This window comes from Argentina silus (genome assembly GCF_951799395.1).
Source record: "Argentina silus genome assembly, chromosome: 22".
NCBI lineage: Eukaryota > Metazoa > Chordata > Actinopteri > Argentiniformes > Argentinidae > Argentina > Argentina silus.
Genome location: NC_139676.1, coordinates 12,792,646 through 12,812,645, shown reverse-complemented (window position 1 = coordinate 12,812,645; position 20,000 = coordinate 12,792,646). Strand labels below are relative to the sequence as shown.

Here is a 20,000-nt window from a genome sequence, read left to right as displayed (position 1 = left end):
TAATTATAACAGTTTCCACACAGAAGATGGTTTCCACATAAAACATGGTTTCCACACAAAAAAGGTTTGGAAGAATGACAGTAGACACTGACAATTGAGTACAATTCCGCTTAATTGCCGCTTATTGGTTAACCAACAAGGATGACTCTGACCCAAAGCACCCTAGCACACACCAAGCCCACTTACAGCAACTACACTAGGAAGAGAACCATGCTACAGAAAAACAGATAGAATAAGAAATCTAGAGGACGTTCTCTCCCTGTCTCTGTCTCTGTCTCTGTCTCTGTCTCTGACTCTTTCTCTTTCTCTTTCTCTTTCTCTCTCTCTCACACACACACACACACACACACACACACACACACACACACACACACACACACACACACACACACACACACACACACACACACACACACACTCTAGCTATATATCCCAGGCCACTACAGCGGCAGCATTTTCACAGAGAAGCAGTAACCTCATATTTCAACACATTTTCCCTCGTGCCGTGTGGGGGTGGGGGGGTGGTGGGGGGGCGGGGGGGGGAGGTTTTGAGGAGATGGCAGCACAGCGTGCTAAACGAGATACAGATGGCCCGGCCGCCCCAGCCTGCCCCGGCCCGGTCTGCCAACCTTCAGGTTGAATTTGCTGTGGCCCTGGCTACAATGGACCCCCTGGCACACACACATACACACACACACACACACACACACACACACACACACACACACACACGCACACACACACACACACACCAGCAACAGAATCCTCCGTGGGCCCCACGCCAATGCGAATGCAGGCAGGAGGTCTGGGCCTTGTCATAAGAGCACTGTGGCTCCTCACTGAGGAGGACGTTTTTACAGCTTTCTCTGTTTCTGCTCCCTGCTTCTGTGGCTGATTGGTCTCAGGGGACCAATGCTGAGATTACAGTTGTATACATCTGCATATCTGTGAATCTGTGATTATTCTGTGGGCTACGCTAACAGGCTACACAGTAGGGTGAAAGTGGCCCAAAAGGGTTAAGTTTAGGATTTGAGGAGGTTAAGCCGATCCTAAATCAGTGCCTAAGGGGCAGCCTCCAATGGCTTACACATGCAGTGATCGACAGTGCCTAGGGGGCAGCCTCATAGCTTACACATGCAGTGATGGACAGTGCCTAAGGGGGCAGCCTCATAGCCTACACATGCAGTGATCGACAGTGCCTAGGGGGCAGCCTCGTAGCTTACACATGCAGTGATCGACAGTGCCTAAGGGGCAGCCTCATAGCTTACACATGCAGTGATGGACAGTGCCTAAGGGGGCAGCCTTACTGCTTACACATGCAGTGATCGACAGTGCCTAAGGGGCAGCCTCATAGCTTACACATGCAGTGATGGACAGTGCCTAAGGGGGCAGCCTTACTGCTTACACATGCAGTGATCGACAGTGCCTAAGGGGCAGCCTCATAGCTTACACATGCAGTGATCGACAGTGCCCAGGGGGCAGCCTTACTGCTTACACATGCAGTGATCGACAGTGCCTAGGGGGCAGCCTCATAGCTTACACATGCAGTGATCGACAGTGCCTAAGGGGCAGCCTCATCGCTTACACATGCAGTGATCGACAGTGCCTAAGGGGGCAGCCTTACTGCTTACACATGCAGTGATCGACAGTGCCTAGGGGGCAGCCTCATAGCTTACACATGCAGTGATCGACAGTGCCCAGGGGGCAGCCTCATTGCTTACACATGCAGTGATCGACGGTGCCTAAGGGGCAGCCTCATAGCTTACACATGCAGTGAGGCATGGTAGTGTAAGACAGAAGTTGCGGCCATGCGTCCGGAGCGTGAATGACTTGTTTTGCAGGAGGCTGGTTTACAAAATATGGTCATAAACACTGATAAAGGAGCTATTTGCGAAGAGAGCTGAGGTCATTCCCCCATTTGAACTACCCGCAATAGAGATTCTGCAGGGGGTGAGGGGAGGGGGGGGGGGGGTGGTGGTGGCAGGTGTGCGGTGCAAAGTGCAAACTATTCTATCGGTCCATTCTTACCTCTGTTTCTCACTCCTTTTGTTTGCAGGGCGGGACAGTCAATGAGTGTATGTGTGTATGTGTGTGCATGCGCGTGCATGCGTGCGCATGTGTGTGTGTGTGTGTGTGTGTGTGTGTGTTGCCATTCGCCGCCGAAACCACCCTTTGAAGATGAAGGATGCCGCTTTATAAAGCTGAAAGCTGCTCTCTATAGTTCTGCTGCTCAAACATTAACCAGACCCCACTAACTCATGGTCTGTGACAGACAGGTAACGTGGATGTGACAGGTCGGAGGAATCGGAGGCGCTGTCTGCTGGAGCATCCCTATTGTTCAACGGACACACTCACAATGGAACTGTGGTGTGAAGAGAACAAGGCACGATGACGTCCTGAAATATCTGAGGAAATTATGTCGATTGCTGATTACATTTCTTTTGGGTTTTTTTGTTACTAGAGACCTCAAATGATAACAAATACAGTGAACTAATTTGTTTTTGAATCTCCAAAGGTGGAAATGAGTACAAAGACTATGACATGTTTGACAGGCTAACCGACGTTTTACATTTGTTTATCTTTATGGCAGATTCCCATTTTTCTCTTCTATCGAATCAATCCACAAGTACTTATACAAGTAATTTCAGGTAAATACATATAATTACCCCTTGCTTATAGTTCCTCCTTCGTCTGTGACTGGAATTAAGAGAGATCAATCCCCCAAAAAAACAGACAGACAAAAAAATTAAAACTCAATAACATGCTGTTTCCCCTCAGAAAGTGGTTGGAGCATTTAAGACCAATTATGTGAAGATTATGTCACGCATCTCCACCACATTAATCCCCCCCCTGTCAATCAAACGTCTTGGAATAGAACACATGGGCGCGTTCTGGTTCTAGAACGATCCGAGCCAGCGTGTTTGAGTTAATGAGGCAAGACAGACGGCAGGTCTGATCAAATCAGCCCATTTTGCGGTTCGGGACGAGGGAGAGAAAGAGATCAAGAAAGAGAGAGAGACAGAGAGGGAGAGAGAGCGAGGGAGAGAGGGAGAGAGAGAGAGAGTGTGTGTGTGTGTGTGTGTGTGTGTGTGTGTGTGTGTGTGTGTGTGTGTGTGTGTGTGTGTGTGTGTGTGTGTGTGTGTGTGTGTGTGTGTTTCTCCCCCATAGAGGTACAGTGGCTGGGGAGAGATCCATAGAGGGAGGTTTGGACAGGACTTAAGGCTAAGAGTGTGTGCCAAGTCACTGATATGCTATCTCCGTGCCAACAGAGTTCTGGAGCTCGGAGGGAGGGGAGGCACTCCCCCTCTCCTACCTCCCCCTCTCCTACCTCCCCCTCTCCTACCTCCCTTCTCCCTGATCCCACTTGCTGAAGAACCAAAGCCACAAACACAGTTTTCAAAGCTTGGTGTCATCGAAAAATACTCCTTATCCAGAGGAAGCTATGGAGATGTCACTCTCCTGTCGCTTTATCTTCCTGCTTCTGTCTTTCTTTCCCCCTTTCTCTCTCTCTCTCTCTCTCACACACACACAGACACACTCTCTCTCTCTCTCTCTCACACACACACACACACACAGACATACTCTCTCTCTCTATCTCTCTCTCACACACGCACTCTCTCTCTCTCTATCTCACTCTTTCTCTCTCTCTCTCTCACACACACACACACAGACACACTCTCTATCTCTCTCTCTCTCTCTTTCTCTCTCTCTCTCTCTCTCACACACGCACTCTCTCTCTCTCTATCTCACTCTCTCTCTCTCTCTCTCTCTCTCTGTATATATATATATCTTTCCCACTCTATCTCTCTTCTCTTTTTCTAATTTTCTTTCCCTCCCTCCCTCTTTCTTTACTTTAGCCTTGTCTACGTGCTGCAGTGTCAGTCCCTTCATTCTGCATTGCCTTTAATCTGAATTATTCAAGACACTTTTTACCAATACATTCAGCTGTATGGAACCTGAAGCTAAGCTAAGCTAAGGCGCTACTTACCCAGGCAAAGGAAATGCAGTGAGAAAAAAGCCTTGCATTTTTCCGGGAGATTCTCCTCCAAAGGCACCTTCACCTATCTATACAAGCTTTTCTCATCTCTCTGTGTCTCTCTTTCTCTCTCTCTCTCTCTCTCTCTCTCCCCCTTCTCTCTCTCTCTCTCTCTCTCTCTCTCCCCCTTCTCTCTCTCTCTCTCTCACCCCCCCTTCTCTCTCTCTCTCTCTCTCCAGGCTTGTTTTCTCATCATGATGATTAGAGCTGAATCGGTGTCACCTTGACTCGTTCCGGTTTCACTTCAAGTTGTGTGACAGTGAGTTCTTAAGATAGGGACTTAAGCCCACACTGATTAAATTGAGACACTTGCGGGACTTTCTAAGAAGCTACGGATGAGAGCATCCTTTCTAACCATAACTGACAGTGCTAGACGCCCTCAGACCGTAACCAAAGACGTGGCAGGCAGTCCATTCAGACGCGGTTGTGAGGTTGAGGTTCAACCACGGTTACACCTGAATTGATATTGAACCACGACTCATCCTCCCTCATCCCTCCATCCCTCCATCACTCCATCCCTCAACTCATCACATTAAGATCCTCTGCCGAGGCCTGTTCTGAATCAATATCACAAAATCGACCAGGAAGTGCACTCAGAAGTGCATAAAGGTCCTTTAAGAGTCTGGGGGACTAATCAGCAAAGTGCACTTCTCTGAGTGCAAGAGGAGAGTGTGCAACCCCGCGCTTCAATGTGTTTTGTTTTTTGCACGATCGAACGCGTCCGCGTCCAGACACTTTATTCATAACAAATATCCCAACCTAGACAACCTAGACAACCTAGACAAAGATATTTATACTGCAGTGGTCAAACACTCACTGTTATTTAGCCCTGCTTTATGCATACATCATATTTTAGGAAATAAATAAATAAATAATTAAATTATACTGTAACCAAATACTGAGGGAATAGAAATGTTACAGAGTTTTACGTATAACGAGCGTCAGTCAAGGGCAATTTTTCAATAGCCTAGGTTTTTGTTTTTTAGAGAGGCTATGAGTGTGACGTGGGCTACGTGTACAGTACTGTACATTTGATCCATTGCAGAGCCATCCATTATCAGGGCTAGGTTGTACCATGAGGGTATTACCACAAAAAGGACAAAGAGGCTTGAAGACAAAACTAGAAGTATCTCTCGTTAACCCCCATGTTGTGCTTCTGCCTCCTCTCACACAATATGGAACGGGGTCTGCACATCATCAGAAAACATTTTCTTAGGCTTCTTACATTGTCCTGACTAAAGGGCCAGTCCTCAATTTAAAGCAACGACTTCATGAAAAAAAAAGAAAAAAAAAAGAGGATGCACTCCTGAGCAAGTTAAACTTAGCCTCGCTCGGATTCCGTTTTTCTTGTTTTTATTTCAGAATTAAATTTAAAAAAAGAATTCAAAGTTTTTACTTGCTCGGGAGTGCGTCCTGTTTTTCACACGAATGACCTGCTCTCACACATCATGAAGGCGGATGCCGCCGGCCCTGATGAGGTCATCCTCACCTGTCAGGTTACACTAAGACAGCATCACCGTCTCATTTGATCTGTACGGTTCCACTTGGTTTAGAAAGCTCAATATCGTTGAGTTCAACCACCAGGCTCAACCACTCTCCATGACTGTCGACGAGTCCCATGTTATGACTGAGAAACATCCAGAGTCTGAAGCTCACAATTACTGTCAGGCCGTGCCGTAAACATTTCAATATTTCATCATCTCCAACCGAGCGGCTCATATCTGTCTAAGCGCTGAGTAGTGTATGTGTGCCTCCGACTGAGATTGGCGGTCCTCTGTGCGCTAACAACGCTTAGATTGTGGGTTTGATTCCCGCTGGGACCATATATACTGAAAAATGTATGTATGCACTCACTGCAATGTAAGTTGCTTTGGATAAAAGCGTCAGCTAAATGGCGTATATTATATTATTAGGTTCATGCATACACCCGCTTCTCCTGTTTGAGAGAGAGAGAGAGAAGGGATAGTGTTTGTGTTAGCGACGGGTGACCCCGTGCCCCCACACACCCCCCCCAAGCCTTCCACCCCCCCCCAGCGTCGCGCTTTTCATTTCGACGGCTTGTCTGACGGCGTGGGCGGACCCAGAGAAAAACAGCCCAGAGGAATGTGTTGCTGAAGGGCCTTGCCTCGCTGACAGCATGATGGATGTACTGAGTGACGGTCTCTTTGTGCCGCTGGCCCGTGTGGAAGACTGCAAGACACAGACATATACACACACACACACACTCACGCACACACACACACACACACACACATACATACATGCTGGTCCGGTAAAAATAAAGTGCCAAGGATACTGGGGGGGGACTGGAGGGGGGGGGGGGGCAGGACAATTCATTCCTATTGCGGCGCAGTTGTGTCTAAACAGGCCTGTTTGCTTTTCCAGCACACACGGATGAGATGGGAGCTACATGGATCCACCATTGTGATTGGGAGACCGGAGGCGACCCAGGAGGCAAAGCCTCCTTCCTTTCTTCTCCTTCCTCGCAAGCCCGCTGACATTCATCCGTTCACTCATTCCGTGATTTATTCGTCATTCATTTGTCACTCTACAATCTTTTTGTGGCCAAATGGCAGAAATTGCCTTTTGACGCCGGTGAATTTGAGCCCTGGAGTAATATGTCAGTCGGGATATTTAGAGAATGAAACTCGATCAGTCACCCCAGCCACCTTAATAGCTACCTTTCACAGTTTTGTTTACATGGCTGTGTGACCTTCTCCACACTGTATTCCTAACCGGTTGCTACAGTGCGCACCGCGTAGATATTTCCACTGTTGATCTACTGTTACTTCTGCCACCGAGAGGCTCTGGAAATGGACAAAAGCAGCAAACAGAAAAGCTTTTAAACACCTGCTACGTGTCAAAACAGTCGACGCACGCCGCGGATGACTGTCAAACAATACGGCGACCACTTTCCCTGGCACCTTGTGGGATGGAAACAGTGTCAAGACGAGGGGGAGGTTGAGCCTGTTCGTGTTACTGCAAGTCTCTCTCACGCTGGCTCACGGACACACTGACCGACCGCCTGAGTGATGAGAACAATATGGAGTCCCACATCGGGCCTATACTCTCTGTCACCTTTCAATCGCTGTAGGACACGTCAGCGACGCTGCGTGAGATTGCTGTTGTAGAAATCGGACGCATCTAGAGTGGGTTACGGAGGGACGTTGAGTACAGTCTGCATTCATCGCCCGCTGTTATCTTCATCATCATCATCATCATCATCATCATCATCATCATCATCATCATCATCATCATTCATCATTGACATTATCCAACTCTTCCTCCTCATAGTCACCAGTCTTCATATGTCTGCCTACTTTCAATGCATTCAATCCACGTTACATGAACCTCTGATAGATCGCATGAACTGCTATAGGGATCACTGCCCATTTAACTGCCCATTTAAGCCACAGTGTAAATATAACTACCGGGTTGTCTTTGGTAACATACCTTCTGTGGAGAACTACCCCCAGCATTAACCTTGAAACCATATAGAGGGCAATTATGGCTTACAATACAGACTGGGGTGGTGAAAAGAAAATCCACAAAAGCCTACAACCATAACCACAGTCATTATGCTACAATCTCGGCATGTTGAGTTCAGTCAACCCACCGCAGGTACACTAAGTTTACATGCCACAACATTTTTTGCAATAATTGATTTCTGCCTTATCTAAAGCAGCAGCTCTTTCATATTCTCACCTATACAACTCAGGCCCTCCCTCCTCATCAAAGCGTGAATAAATCTTATCTTTAGAACACCTGCCGCTATAGAACATAAACGTGTCTACCCGTAATAAAACACAACTACTGTTTCTTTGATCCGTGGCATTGGCCCTATCTGGGTTAGCAGCTGATGTATCCCCGCTGGTGGAAACACTGTTCTGAATGAAACCACACACCCAAAAGTGCCCGCATTATGTCCGATGAGATAGCTTCCTTTATTGTCTTTATTTGCCGTCATGAGGGCAGACAGGAAAGTATACAGAGCCCTATCAGGAACACTAAATGGACCTGTTTTCGTTGAAGATAGGAATCTATGTTATATCTACAACGAGATTACTTTCTTGTCCACGCTTGGTTCATAAATGTTGGTCGCCGTTTATTTTTTTTTCAGTGAAGACAATAGGTCTACCACCAACGAACATATTAAAAGGCATAATAATAATAATAATAATAATAATAATAATAATAATAATAATAATAATAATAATAATAATAATAATAATAATATTAACAATCATAATCATAATAATCATGACATTTAATATCAGACTAAACGGTAGAAATAAAATGAAATACAAAACATGTAGGCCTAATTCAGATTGACATGTTTGCAAAAACAGTAATACACGTCATATAACAAGACAACGGCTATAACAATAATAATAATAATAATAATATTTTGTAAAAAAATCTATCGACAAAATTTGGCCTAGAATTAACTTTGATATAGAAAAATAATTATACTATGTATGTGGGGAAAGACGTCTGTGTCCAATTACGACCGCGGTGGGCTCGTTTTTAATGCTTTTCCAATAAATTAAAGTGCATCGCTTTATTGCGGTGATAAAGTTGAGACTGTACATAAGCCTGCCCATGAGAAACATTTCGACGCAGTGAATGATTAGACATTGAGATGTGGCGGTGCTTTTGAAGTGGGTGGTTCCTCCAAAACCTCTATTTGAGCTACGATGGTGTAATGGGCTTATGGTTTTCAAATTGCATGTGACTTGAACAATATTTTACCAGCGTGGACGTTCGCTTGGCTACGCAGGCTAAGTAGGCTAAGCCACATGGGTCTAGCTGTGGTTTGGTTAATACATTCTATTTGAGACGTCTTTTACGGGTGGATACAGTCTTGTTTTTGATCGATTTTCAAATAAAATTAGTGTCATAACGAAAGCATGCATAGTTGGAATGGGTTGCCGCTGATAGTATGCATAGATAAAAGCAATGACTAACAAATATAGCCTACCCTTATAATAATAATAATAATAATAATAATAATAATAATAATAATAATAATAATAATAGGAATAAGAATAAGAATCGGCTAATAATAACAACGATAATAATAATAATAATAATAGGCCTACGTATATAATTATTGTTATTGATATTATTGTGATTATTGTATAATGATAATTAATTATTCAATGAGGAAGCCACATTTATACTATAACTGTGTCCCAAGGCAGCTGCGTAAAACGTGTGGTCTACCTTGTTGGTGCGTAATATGCTGTTTTATAATGCCATTTCAAATTCATGAAATAGGCTTACAAAATATAATTTCTTCCAGAGGAAAGCACGTGAGTTTCACTTTCAACAAAACTGACAAACGCGCAGTGCGCACATCGACAATAAGACTGAATACCATAATTACAGCCTAATCACTCCAATTATACATATATATATTTTCCAATAAATTAAAGTGCATCGCTTTATTGCGGTGATATTTATATATATATCAAGGTTATTGATTTAGGATATAGGCCTATTTGGTTGAGAACAACACAATAGTTCAAGTCATGATGCGCTTAGCAAACTAGCCAATTAGATAGCACACAATGCCATAGGGTTGACTTACCAACACATTCGTTCGCTTCTCTTGCTGTCGCGCGTTGCCACGGTCGGTCGTAGTGGAACGGTTTGCACCTGTCGCACTCCGGTCCCGCGGTATTGTGTTTGCACTCGCAAACAAGGTTTCCGTCCCGGTCTTTAACGCACCGCGACGCGTGGCCGTTGCACTTGCACCGACCGCCAACTTGCAGGTCGGACACAGCGTAAAAATATGAGTCCCGGGCGAGCTCCGAATCGTCCTCGTTCTCGTCACCGAAAGTGTGCAACCGGCTGAAAGTCACCTTGATGTCGGTAGCGGTGACCCAGTCCTGGAGCACCGGCGAGTTATCGAAGTCGTGCGCCGAGGGTCTGCCGTCCAGGGTGCTGAAGGCGATGAGTCCGCCGGACAGAGGGCGCATTTCCGTGTGAGAGTCCGTGCATATAGCCTCTTGTTCGTTCTGCTTGGTGATAGTGGCCTTGCTTGGTTTGTTATACATCTTTCTGCACTGGGTCGAATAAAATTGGAAAGGGACCCAAGATTTGCCGTAGTCCATAGACTTGAAAATAGCCATAGATTCGGGACGCGGTGAACAAAACTGCAGGCTCACGTAGGTGACTTCGAATTTTTTGCTCAGGGACAGTGTCAACGTGACATTCTGCGGGTATTGGACGTAATTTTCCGATTGCCAGCAAGTGAGGTTGTGTGGATTGTTGAGATCGGTCAAATACGCCGGTGGGTGATACTTTTTGGGGTCCGAGGCGTCGCAGGTGTGACAGTTCCTATTCCTCTCGTCGCCCTTCTCCGTCACCACGCAGTACCTGCTGGCCGTTTTACCACAGGTGCTGGACACGCGCACCTCCTTCCCGAAAGCGGAGTTCACAAAATCGGGGATGCATCTTCTCGGGTTACCGTTCTCGTCGTAGCAAGGGTCCGGGGGAGACGTCTGCGCGGCGAACATACTCATCCCGTATCCCCCGAGTACCCCCTCCAGCATAACGGACACAGTCAAGACAGTGACCACGGTATCCAAAACCCTCAACATTGTATTCCTTGTTGTTCGGTGTCTCTTGCGCTGAAAAACACAGCCGTACCCTGGAAGACAAGAGATAGGAAATAAACTTTGTGATGCTGGAAATGAAGACCACTGGAAATATAGACCACGTGAATTAGATACCAAATGCAATAGGCTATCGAACATTTGTTGGAATTAAACATGCACATATCAAGAACATTTGATTATCGTAATTATATCATCATTTAGCGTTATCGTGTATCAATAATCTCACGGACAGATCGAATACATCCGAGCTATAACATTACACATATGCACCTTTAAGTGAAATAAATCGGCTTACGAGGTTAAGAAATCTCCACATAGGACACTATACCTCGGAATAACAATTCAGCTACGCAGAAAACTCATTCAAATATCAGCCAGCTCTCTCTCTCTTCTCTGTCTGATCTCACAAGTGCTGTTGTGTTCTTGTTTGTTTCTTGAAATCTCCGGCGCAAAATATAAACTGCTGGATATACGAGCCGCTAGTCTCCTTATGATCTGTTTCACTCCTCTCTCATTCACTCACTCACTCCCTCTCTTCTTCGTCCTCTCTGTGTCTGCCGCACTCACTGTCTGTATAGAAAGTGAAGGACGACTGGAGCGTCTGCAGAGCTTGAGGTCATCCCGAGGAGTGACAATCCGCGGGTAAAAGGAGTGAACAACGACATCCACTGGTAGCTTATCAATAAAATGATAGATACGGCTAATTGTTTGCCAAGGGAGAGGGCAACGAACGGATACAGTTTATCTGATCACCCTTTAGATTACATATTTCAAGCTTCCTGGAGTTGTTATTGTAATAGAAATGACAGCTTTACGTTGACTTCCTCACAAAAACAAATGAGGCTATACGTTTAATTTGGCGATTCATTAGTATCCATGATTATTATTAATAATACGTATTTTTATATTAACCCACTGTTATAGATATGATCACTGTTATATCAATCTATTATTTGGATTTTCAAATACCATATGATTTCGACTATGAACCAGATTTAATTAACATTTAATAAGCATATTTTACAGGCGTTTCTCTTTTCGATCCGTTTGCCGGAGACATCGGTTTGGAGACCTATGAGTCCTACTGAAAATTTAGAAATGTGACTTGCAAGAAAAATCATAAAACACACAAAAGGCTATTGACTAGGCCTATAGGCCTACTATAAAGATGTTCTTTGATACCTCACACTTTGGATTCCATCACCAACACAGGCTAGGCTACTATTAACAAGAGATCTGCAGTCCATCACACCTATTTCGTTAATTCTCACATCTTTACCATGTTCTGTGTTATTGTAAGGCTAAGCAGGGGTACGTTTGGATCTCGTCCCTAATGCAGGCCTATTCATCGGGGACTTAACGGCGCGCAAAGCAGCTGTAACATGATTGGCTCTCTGATGCAACGCTAACCAGCCCGTCTCCTCAGGCCATTGATGGAGCCTGTGCTTGTTTGACATTTTAAAGTGGTCTCTGCATTCATTTTCATGATGTGAAAGTGTTGTCTTTGTTGTCTTATGGGAACAGGTCTTGGTCTCGCTATGGCCTTCTATGAAGATAAGGCCAAAGCTAGTTTTCATGAGTAGCCTGCCCTCCTTGGCCACCGTTGTCTAAACTGTGCAGGTAAGATATGCTCAGGTGATTAGCCTACTGGGTTTTACGCTATTTCTACCTAAATGTTTCGATAGCGTAGGCCTACGGTACTTTACCTTATCATAGGAAGCTGACGATTCAGGAGAAACTAAATTGGAGTTGTCTGCGAATAATTCAGTAGCCTAAATTATATTCACTTGAATCTAATGAACTAGGGAGGCCTCGGCCTAACCGTCACCTTGACGACCTGACTTTCGCGCTCTTTCGCCCATACCCATCACGCGCCAGATACAGCGTAACGGTCCCGTCCCTTGACGTTATGACTGCTTTCGTAAACAGCTAAATGCGTTAGTGTCCGATTGAATAAGCTTGTCCTTAAACGTGAAAAACCTGCGAATCACAGTTCAATCTCCTCAAAACGACAAGAGAGGCGAGTTATATACATCGGAAACACTCCGATTATATTGATGTTGTCTGACGTACGACGCGTAACGACCGTGTATTCCTATGCAACGTCTCTCTTGTCAGATTGCAACCGAGCATCGCGACGGCGAAGCACCTGTTGCTGCGGGGTCGATATGCCGAGTCTGTGCACAGAGCGCCACCTTGTGGTGTCAAGATGAAACACCGGTCAATTCCAAATGATCCACAACAAAATTGCACTCAATAAATGAAGTACTTACAAATGGAGACTTACTTACTTACACATGGTTACGCACTTACAAATGAAGCAAACCTATGTATGTTCATTGACAACCAATTCAAGACTGATAGATAAAGGTTTACCTTTACCATGTCAATTACCTCTGGCATTTGGGGGGTTATATTGTTATTACAGTTGGCAGGTCATCAAGGACATACTATGGTAGGTCTAATGGTCTCCTAACGTCTACTGTTCACCTATAGCCTTCAGAACAGGAGGTGGCAGTGTTTCACAGCTGTTCATATAAGATACTCTTGCTGCGCTTCGGTGTCGAGGCTATCACTTCAATAGTGATGCTCAAAAGCAGTTATGGAGAACTGATTTGATTAGGCCTCCTCTCAGAAACTAAACTCTTTGTGTTCCGTGCCATTTTTAACTTTGACCTTTGTGAGACTCAGAGCTATCACGGGAGTAAGGAGAATCCACCATCAAAACATATACTGTAGGCCCATGCAAAGCAAGCAATGAGGGAAATACTGTTTACTCTTCAATTTCCCTGACTACGATTGGTCAAACTACCTCATGCATGTTAATGTTCGGTAGCTTACTGGCATTGCCTCTGTTTATTATGCCCCCGCTCACAACGTTTCCTTCTCTGAAAGGGAGGGGGATTCACGCTATTTATGCTAAATGCAAATATCAGGCAAATTATCTCCTGGGGAAGTAGAGGACGAGGTGTCTGCCTGTGCCAGAACAGCTGAGTGGACAGAGAGAGAGAGAGAGAGCGAGAGAGAGAGAGAGAGAGAGAGAGAGATGAATTAGAGCCAGGAACTGTGTCGCAATGAGCCTAAATACATGACACCTCATTGGGCAATGTGGGCTCAGGAAGATGTTCTAACCAAAAACACGCTGAAAGTATAGTGGTTAGTGATTCTCATATGGCATTTTTATGCAGTAAGTAAGTCTATTGTTTATATGCATTCACTGATGGGAGGCTGTTTTTCTATTGGTTTGCTTTACTACTGGTAGTTCAAATATCAGGTGAGGGGACATTTGTCTCAAATGACCACTCTGTCACAATAATTTGTGTATATGCAATTGCAGTTATGGCCAGAAACAGTGTTACCTTGCTACACCAATGGGCCAGCTGTCAACAATGAAGAACAAAGCCAAGACAAACAAAACATTGAAACACATCTTAATTCAGGAAAATATCACAAAAACAAACAATTGAAACAAATGACTTCCTTTTAGGGTAGAGGCCCTCTTTCTCTTTCCCATCCCCCCCAACCCCCCCCCCCCCCCCCACACACACACACACACACACACACACACTCACACACACTCACGTGCACAGACCCCCCCTGCACAAATATAGAAACACACACAGACCCCGCCCCCCAACACACACACTTCCCAACGCCCCCTCTCCCCCCCCGCAGCACATGCACACACACACATACACACACACACACACACACACACACACACACACACACACACTCCCCCCCCCCCACACTCCCCCCCCCTCTCCACCACACTGTGCACAGCCAGCCTTCCTCATTGTGCTCAAATGCACCTCTCTCATTCACTTCCTGTTTGCGTGACTCACTCTAGCCCAGTGCGTGCGTATGTGTGTGCGTGTGCGCGTGTGCGCGTGTGTGTGCGTATGTATGTGTGTGTGTGTGTGTGTGTGTGTGTGCGGAAGACTACAGGCACTGCCACTACTGCTTTTGCTCCTGCGGCCGGTGGTCACATTTGTTGTTTCTCTAAACCCAGTGAAGGATCAAGGATGTGGTGATGTCGCTCTCTCTCTCCCTCTCATGAATGAATGGCAGTTGGGATCGGACCGGAGAGGCTTACGCTCAGACTCAGAGGCCCGCCGAGAGGCGATGGATGTCAGGCGGTAACAACAGGTAAGCAGCCTCCTCTGCTTGAGGACTGAGGGTTTGATGCCTCCTCTGTGGTCTTTGATTTGACCCATGACAACCATGCTAGTATGGCTATATGTGTGGTTATATACAGTCTTGTAATGCTATGAGTGATTCAAATTATAGGTTGTTAACAAACATTACTGCATGATTTTGTTGGTGGTACAGTAAAGTATCCTTTTAAAAAGTTATCATTCTGACCCAAAAAAGGTGTGGAGGGACAAGAGTTGGAAACATAATATTCTGTATGTGTTTGCATTCGTGATGGGCAGCTAAAAAAATAAACATTACTGCATGATTTTGTTGGTGGTACAGTAAAATCCTTTTAAAAAGTTATCATTCTGGTGTTGAGGGACAAGAGACAACATGATACTCTGTATGTGTTTGCATTCGTGATGGGCAGATTTGTAAAGCAGCCAACAAGTTTCCGGGCTGGGGCTGATAATAATGTCATGATGAAGACATCAAGCTCAAAGTGTGAAAGTTGACCATGAACATGAAAGCTGTGTACGTCTGTAGTGTTGTCAGTTGTCTTGATCTGTTTGAACACATTTGGAATTGCACGTAGGGAACTTGAGTATCAATCATAGGATCTGACAAGAGCACTTGTGATTGTTGTAATCCTTGGAGTAAACGACTGACAGTCAGACTACGAGCTATGTAGAGTTAGGCCAATATTATATATGATCAAATATCCCGATTTCGAGCATATTGTGATATTGTTCTCTTTCAGAAAATAGTCTGTAAAACACCCCCCCACACACACTCACACACACACACACACACACACACACACACCCTCTACCTCCATACCACACACACACAGAAACATCAGCAACACACACACACACACACACACACACACACACACACAGACTCCCCCCCAACACACACACTTCCCACTGCCCCCTCTCCCCCCCAACTCGCACACACACACACAGGGTAAAAAAAAAAAGGGTAAAACCTCAGATATGTGTATAACTATGTGTGTGCAGAACCCTAATACCATGTCATTGTCATGTGTCACAGGCATACAGGCATACAGGCATGTAAGAAAAGGATGTTTAGACATGTTCTATTCGACGTAACCCTAACGTCTATTACAGGACACAGCAAGTTCACGGCCGTTAAATCAATATACATTTTCTGATCCCATACTTAGTATAGCAGAAAGAGGGTGGGAGAGATTAGAGGCCAGGTCAGGTTGTTAACGACCTATTTTGCTTAAACGATGAGGAGCAATCATCCTTACCGTCCATGCAACTGCGACACTTTGTGATTTCACTTGCAAATTCGCCTGTCCAACCACCATAACATCAAATGTCAAACCTTGCTATATGTAACCCAACTTGATTTTTTTTTTTTTGTTGCATTGTTTGATGTAAAGCGAATTTGTTAAGGATGGTGTTGACAGTGAAATGCAGATGCATGGTTGGGGGGGGGGGGGGGGGGGTTAGAGTTAGTGAGGGGGTGTAAAAATGATGTCACTGGTTGAAAAGGAACTCAACTTCAAGAACCCCCACCATGCACCATTTTGGGAACTTCTCCTTTTTAGACAGCCAACGTGATTGGATGGTCATCCGTATAATAGGCAATGAGGAAGTAAATTAATACAACCATGTGTTTGTTGCGTGGATACAGTGTGCCTGTGCGTGTGTGTGTGGTCTAAATGGGACCAGGGGTTGTTAGTTAGCTAACTTAGTTAGCTGATGTAGCTATGATGAAGTAGGGTTAGGGTTAGGGTTAGGGTTAGGGTTAGGGTTAGGGTCTCACAAAGTTCCTGCCAATCTTTCTGTCTACAGTTGATAGGGTTAGGGTTAGGGTTAGGGTTAGGGTTAGGGTTAGGGTCTCACTCTCACAAAGTTCCTGCCAATCTTTCTGTCTACAGTTGATAAAGGCTGTCAGTGAGTCCTAACTTCACCTCAGAGCTTACAGTGTATTTTGATTATGATGATAATTCAGATGTGAGGGACATAACAGGAATCATGACGAACCAGATTTGAGGCCTGCTGTAACGCCTTCATTTCCCCTCGGGGATCAATAAAGTACCTATCTATCTCTCTCTTTCTCTCTCTCTCTCTCTCTCTCTCTCTCTCTCTCTCTCTCTCTCTCTCTCTCTCTCTCTCTCTCTCTCTATCTATCTATCTATCTTCTGACTGTGTTCAGATTATTGACTCGGACTCTGTGAGTTGAGTCTTAACTGAATGCTATCTGCGTTTCAAGCCCATCTCAGTCCATCATTAGGAACTGCAGCACAGTGTTCGCCCCAAAGTGTGAGTTACCATGGTTGTGTGTCTGCACATTCCTGCATGTGTGTGTGTGTGCGTGCGTGCGTGCGTGCGTGCGTGCGTGCGTGCGTGCGTGCGTGCGTGCGTGCGTGCGTGCGTGCGTGCGTGCGTGCGTGCGTACACACGGGGCGTTTTAGTCTCCCACGTAGATCTCCAAGTGTGAGTGAAAGTGGCAACACCTTCTTTTTTCTTTTTTTTTGCAGACAAGGCCGTTGCCATGGAAACCCCCCCCCCCCTCCAGTGTGATACACACAACCTCTTCCTGTTTGTGTCCCTATGAGTCTGTTATCGAATGGATCTGGGTTTCACCTTTGGGCCACACACACACACACACACTCAGAACTTTCACACCTATAATACTTTCACACCCTCAATACGCACTTTCACAACACAAATATGGTTAAACCACACCAAAAATAAGTCAATGCAGTCAACAACAACCTGAACAACAACCTGAACAACAACCTGAACAACAACCTCAACAACAACAACAACATGCAATTCAGAATGTATTTGCATAATTGGCCAGAGCCCTCTTGGAATTTCAACCTTTATTGAGGAAGTGAGGGAAAGATTCGATGAATGTTTTCAAAACGTACGTCTGTGGCAGCATAACCATATGAAAGCAACACTGTTGGTCTTAATCACAGGTTGGGTACACCTCATCCCCTGGCTGTTGCTGCTGCAGAGGGATACCTGGTGGCAAGGCAAGGACACAAGTTGGTTGACTTCCATTCACCGGATGGCATTGGCTATTTCAAGTATAAAAAGTTGAAATTTTTCCTTGTTCGTAGCGACCGTGCCCACTGTGTCCTGTATCGATTTATCACACATGGAACGTGCACACGATTTGATGTTTTTTTTAAATATATATATTTTTTTAGGGCATTTCTGCTTTATTGGGATAGAGACAGTAGAGATTGACAGGAAGGATGGGTGAGAGAGAGAGGAGGGATGACATGCAGGATATGTCGATGGCCGGAATCGAACCAGGGACTTTGCGATGATATGGCATGCGCCTTAGTGTGCTACGCCACTGAACGCCCCACGATGTGAGGTTTGAAGAAACAAAAAAAACAGAGTGGATGCGTAGTGACGTAGACTCATATAGACAGTTAAGTCAAGACGTGTACAATGAGGTCAAGACCACTAAGTCATGTATAGACAGTTCATGGAAGTTCAACTCTGCAGATTCGCTCTGTTCTACAGTGACAGTGCATACCTGTACCTGACCGTGCATACCTGTACCTGACCGTGCATACCTGTACCTGCAGCTACGTCAGCTAAGTTGCTGCTGTACTGTCAGTCAGACAGTGATTAACCTGATTCTCATTGTTTGATTCTAGGTCATTGTGCGGAACCTCGGTGTACCTGTTAGGGCCCTGTGCGAAAGGACTACCCCAACCCCACCTCACCTTACCTTACCTCACCTCACCGGTAGTGCACTGAACAAAAGGGAAGCACTTAGTTACAGTAGAGTGGTTATTGTTCGACTGTTATTTCCTAAAACCATAAGGGGTCGGTTCTCATACAGTAGGCCGGGGGAAGGGGGGGGGGGGGGGGGGGGTCATAGTGGTTTTGCCCAAGCAGAGGAATTGTGAATGAGAATAACGGACTCTATCAATCCCCCCCCCCCCCCCCCCTTCTCATACACACACACACACACACACACACACACACACACACACACACACACATTCACACGCACCTCCCTCCTCCCCCCCTGGTCTGTGAGAGTCTATCAATCAGGGGGGGTCTACACAATGAAGCCCCCCCCCCCCCCCCCCTCACCTCCCCCCAGGCTGTGGGACTCTATCTGAGCAGCTGATCAAACAGCAACAATGGAGAGGCACCTGCTTCCTCAGAGGAGCAGGGGAGCATTCTTCCTGTTTGGTGGGCTGTTGGAAATTATGATCGGGAGGACAAGAAGAGAGGGAAGAGAGGGAAGCAACGGAGGAGAGAAGGAGAGGAGAGGAGTCTTAGATGAGAGAACTGGAGGTCTTGCCACAGTTGATGTGATGAGTAACCAAACCGTGCCTGAGACTTGGAACACCTGCTCCCCAGGGCATGCAGGAGACCTATTCCTTCTTCAAGCATTGTGACTGCCAATGGCCCCTGGTCCGAGCACTGATTACTTCAACCCAAAGTGTAAACTCTGCTTATCTGACTGAACTTATGGCTCTTGTCAGTATATTAGAGTAGAGCTGTGATGCTAACAGCAGATGGTAGATTGAAGACCCATCTCTTCAGGCTACATCTTAACTGTCCCTCCTAAAGACCTCTTCATCCCCACAACCTCCCTGTGCAAGTTTCTTTCTTGTAAATACATTTTCTTCTAGCATTGTGACTGCCAATAGCCCCTGGTCCTAGCATAGATTAATTTATGATGACTGATGGATAGATGATTCACTTACTGAGACAAATGTATTTGTTGTAAGTCGCTTTGGATAAAGGCGTCTGCTAAATGCCATAAACGTAAATGTAAATGTCAACCTCGGTTCAGACCCCAAAACCTCATAGACACAAGGTATCAACACATCAACACCAGTGACGAGCCTCAGTGGGTCAGCTGTCTTGTACTGGTAAACCCACTGTTGCGACAACTGAAAATGTGGAAGTGTCCTTGTTGACGCTACAGGGGATGTTCATACAGTACATCCTCTTATGAAAAGACACAGTTTCATACATTTGCGACACACGCCAGCACGTAAACAGATTGTTCAATATATAAACCTTTCGAAATGTATTTCCCGTATCCTTTTAAAAGTATTCTATTGGATCATAGAATGTAAGCCGTCGGTCAAACATTCATGTTTTGAAAAAGGTTCCCCTGAGTCAACATTCCGGCTATTGGCACTGATGTTATGTGTGTCAATAAATGACATT

General features: G+C 45.4%; 3 protein-coding genes across 4 annotated transcripts in view; 2 read left to right on the top strand and 1 right to left on the bottom strand.

Annotated features, from left to right (window-relative positions):
- stx8 (syntaxin 8) overlaps nucleotides 1–2,073 on the top strand; it is a gene marked incomplete at its 3' end in the record, with an annotated part of 13,972 nt that extends 11,899 nt beyond the window's left edge. The window contains exon 7 of the mRNA XM_083693640.1: nucleotides 2,057–2,073. Within this exon, the coding sequence (XP_083549766.1) occupies nucleotides 2,057–2,073 (17 nt within the window). The remainder of the gene's footprint in view (nucleotides 1–2,056) is intronic.
- Nucleotides 2,074–5,475: 3,402 nt separating this feature from the next.
- On the bottom strand, nucleotides 5,476–10,644 carry ntn1a (netrin 1a; the record flags this gene model as incomplete). Its single annotated transcript, XM_083693639.1, has 3 exons — nucleotides 5,476–5,525; nucleotides 6,104–6,226; nucleotides 9,630–10,644. 3 exons carry the CDS (start codon nucleotides 10,642–10,644, stop codon nucleotides 5,476–5,478), a joined length of 1,188 nt encoding a protein of 395 aa, XP_083549765.1.
- Nucleotides 10,645–14,680: 4,036 nt separating this feature from the next.
- pik3r5 (phosphoinositide-3-kinase, regulatory subunit 5) overlaps nucleotides 14,681–20,000 on the top strand; it is a 21,031-nt gene continuing 15,711 nt past the window's right edge. For both annotated transcript variants that reach the window (XM_083693887.1, XM_083693886.1), the window contains exon 1: nucleotides 14,681–14,811. The gene's annotated coding sequence lies outside the window, so the exon portion shown is untranslated. The remainder of the gene's footprint in view (nucleotides 14,812–20,000) is intronic.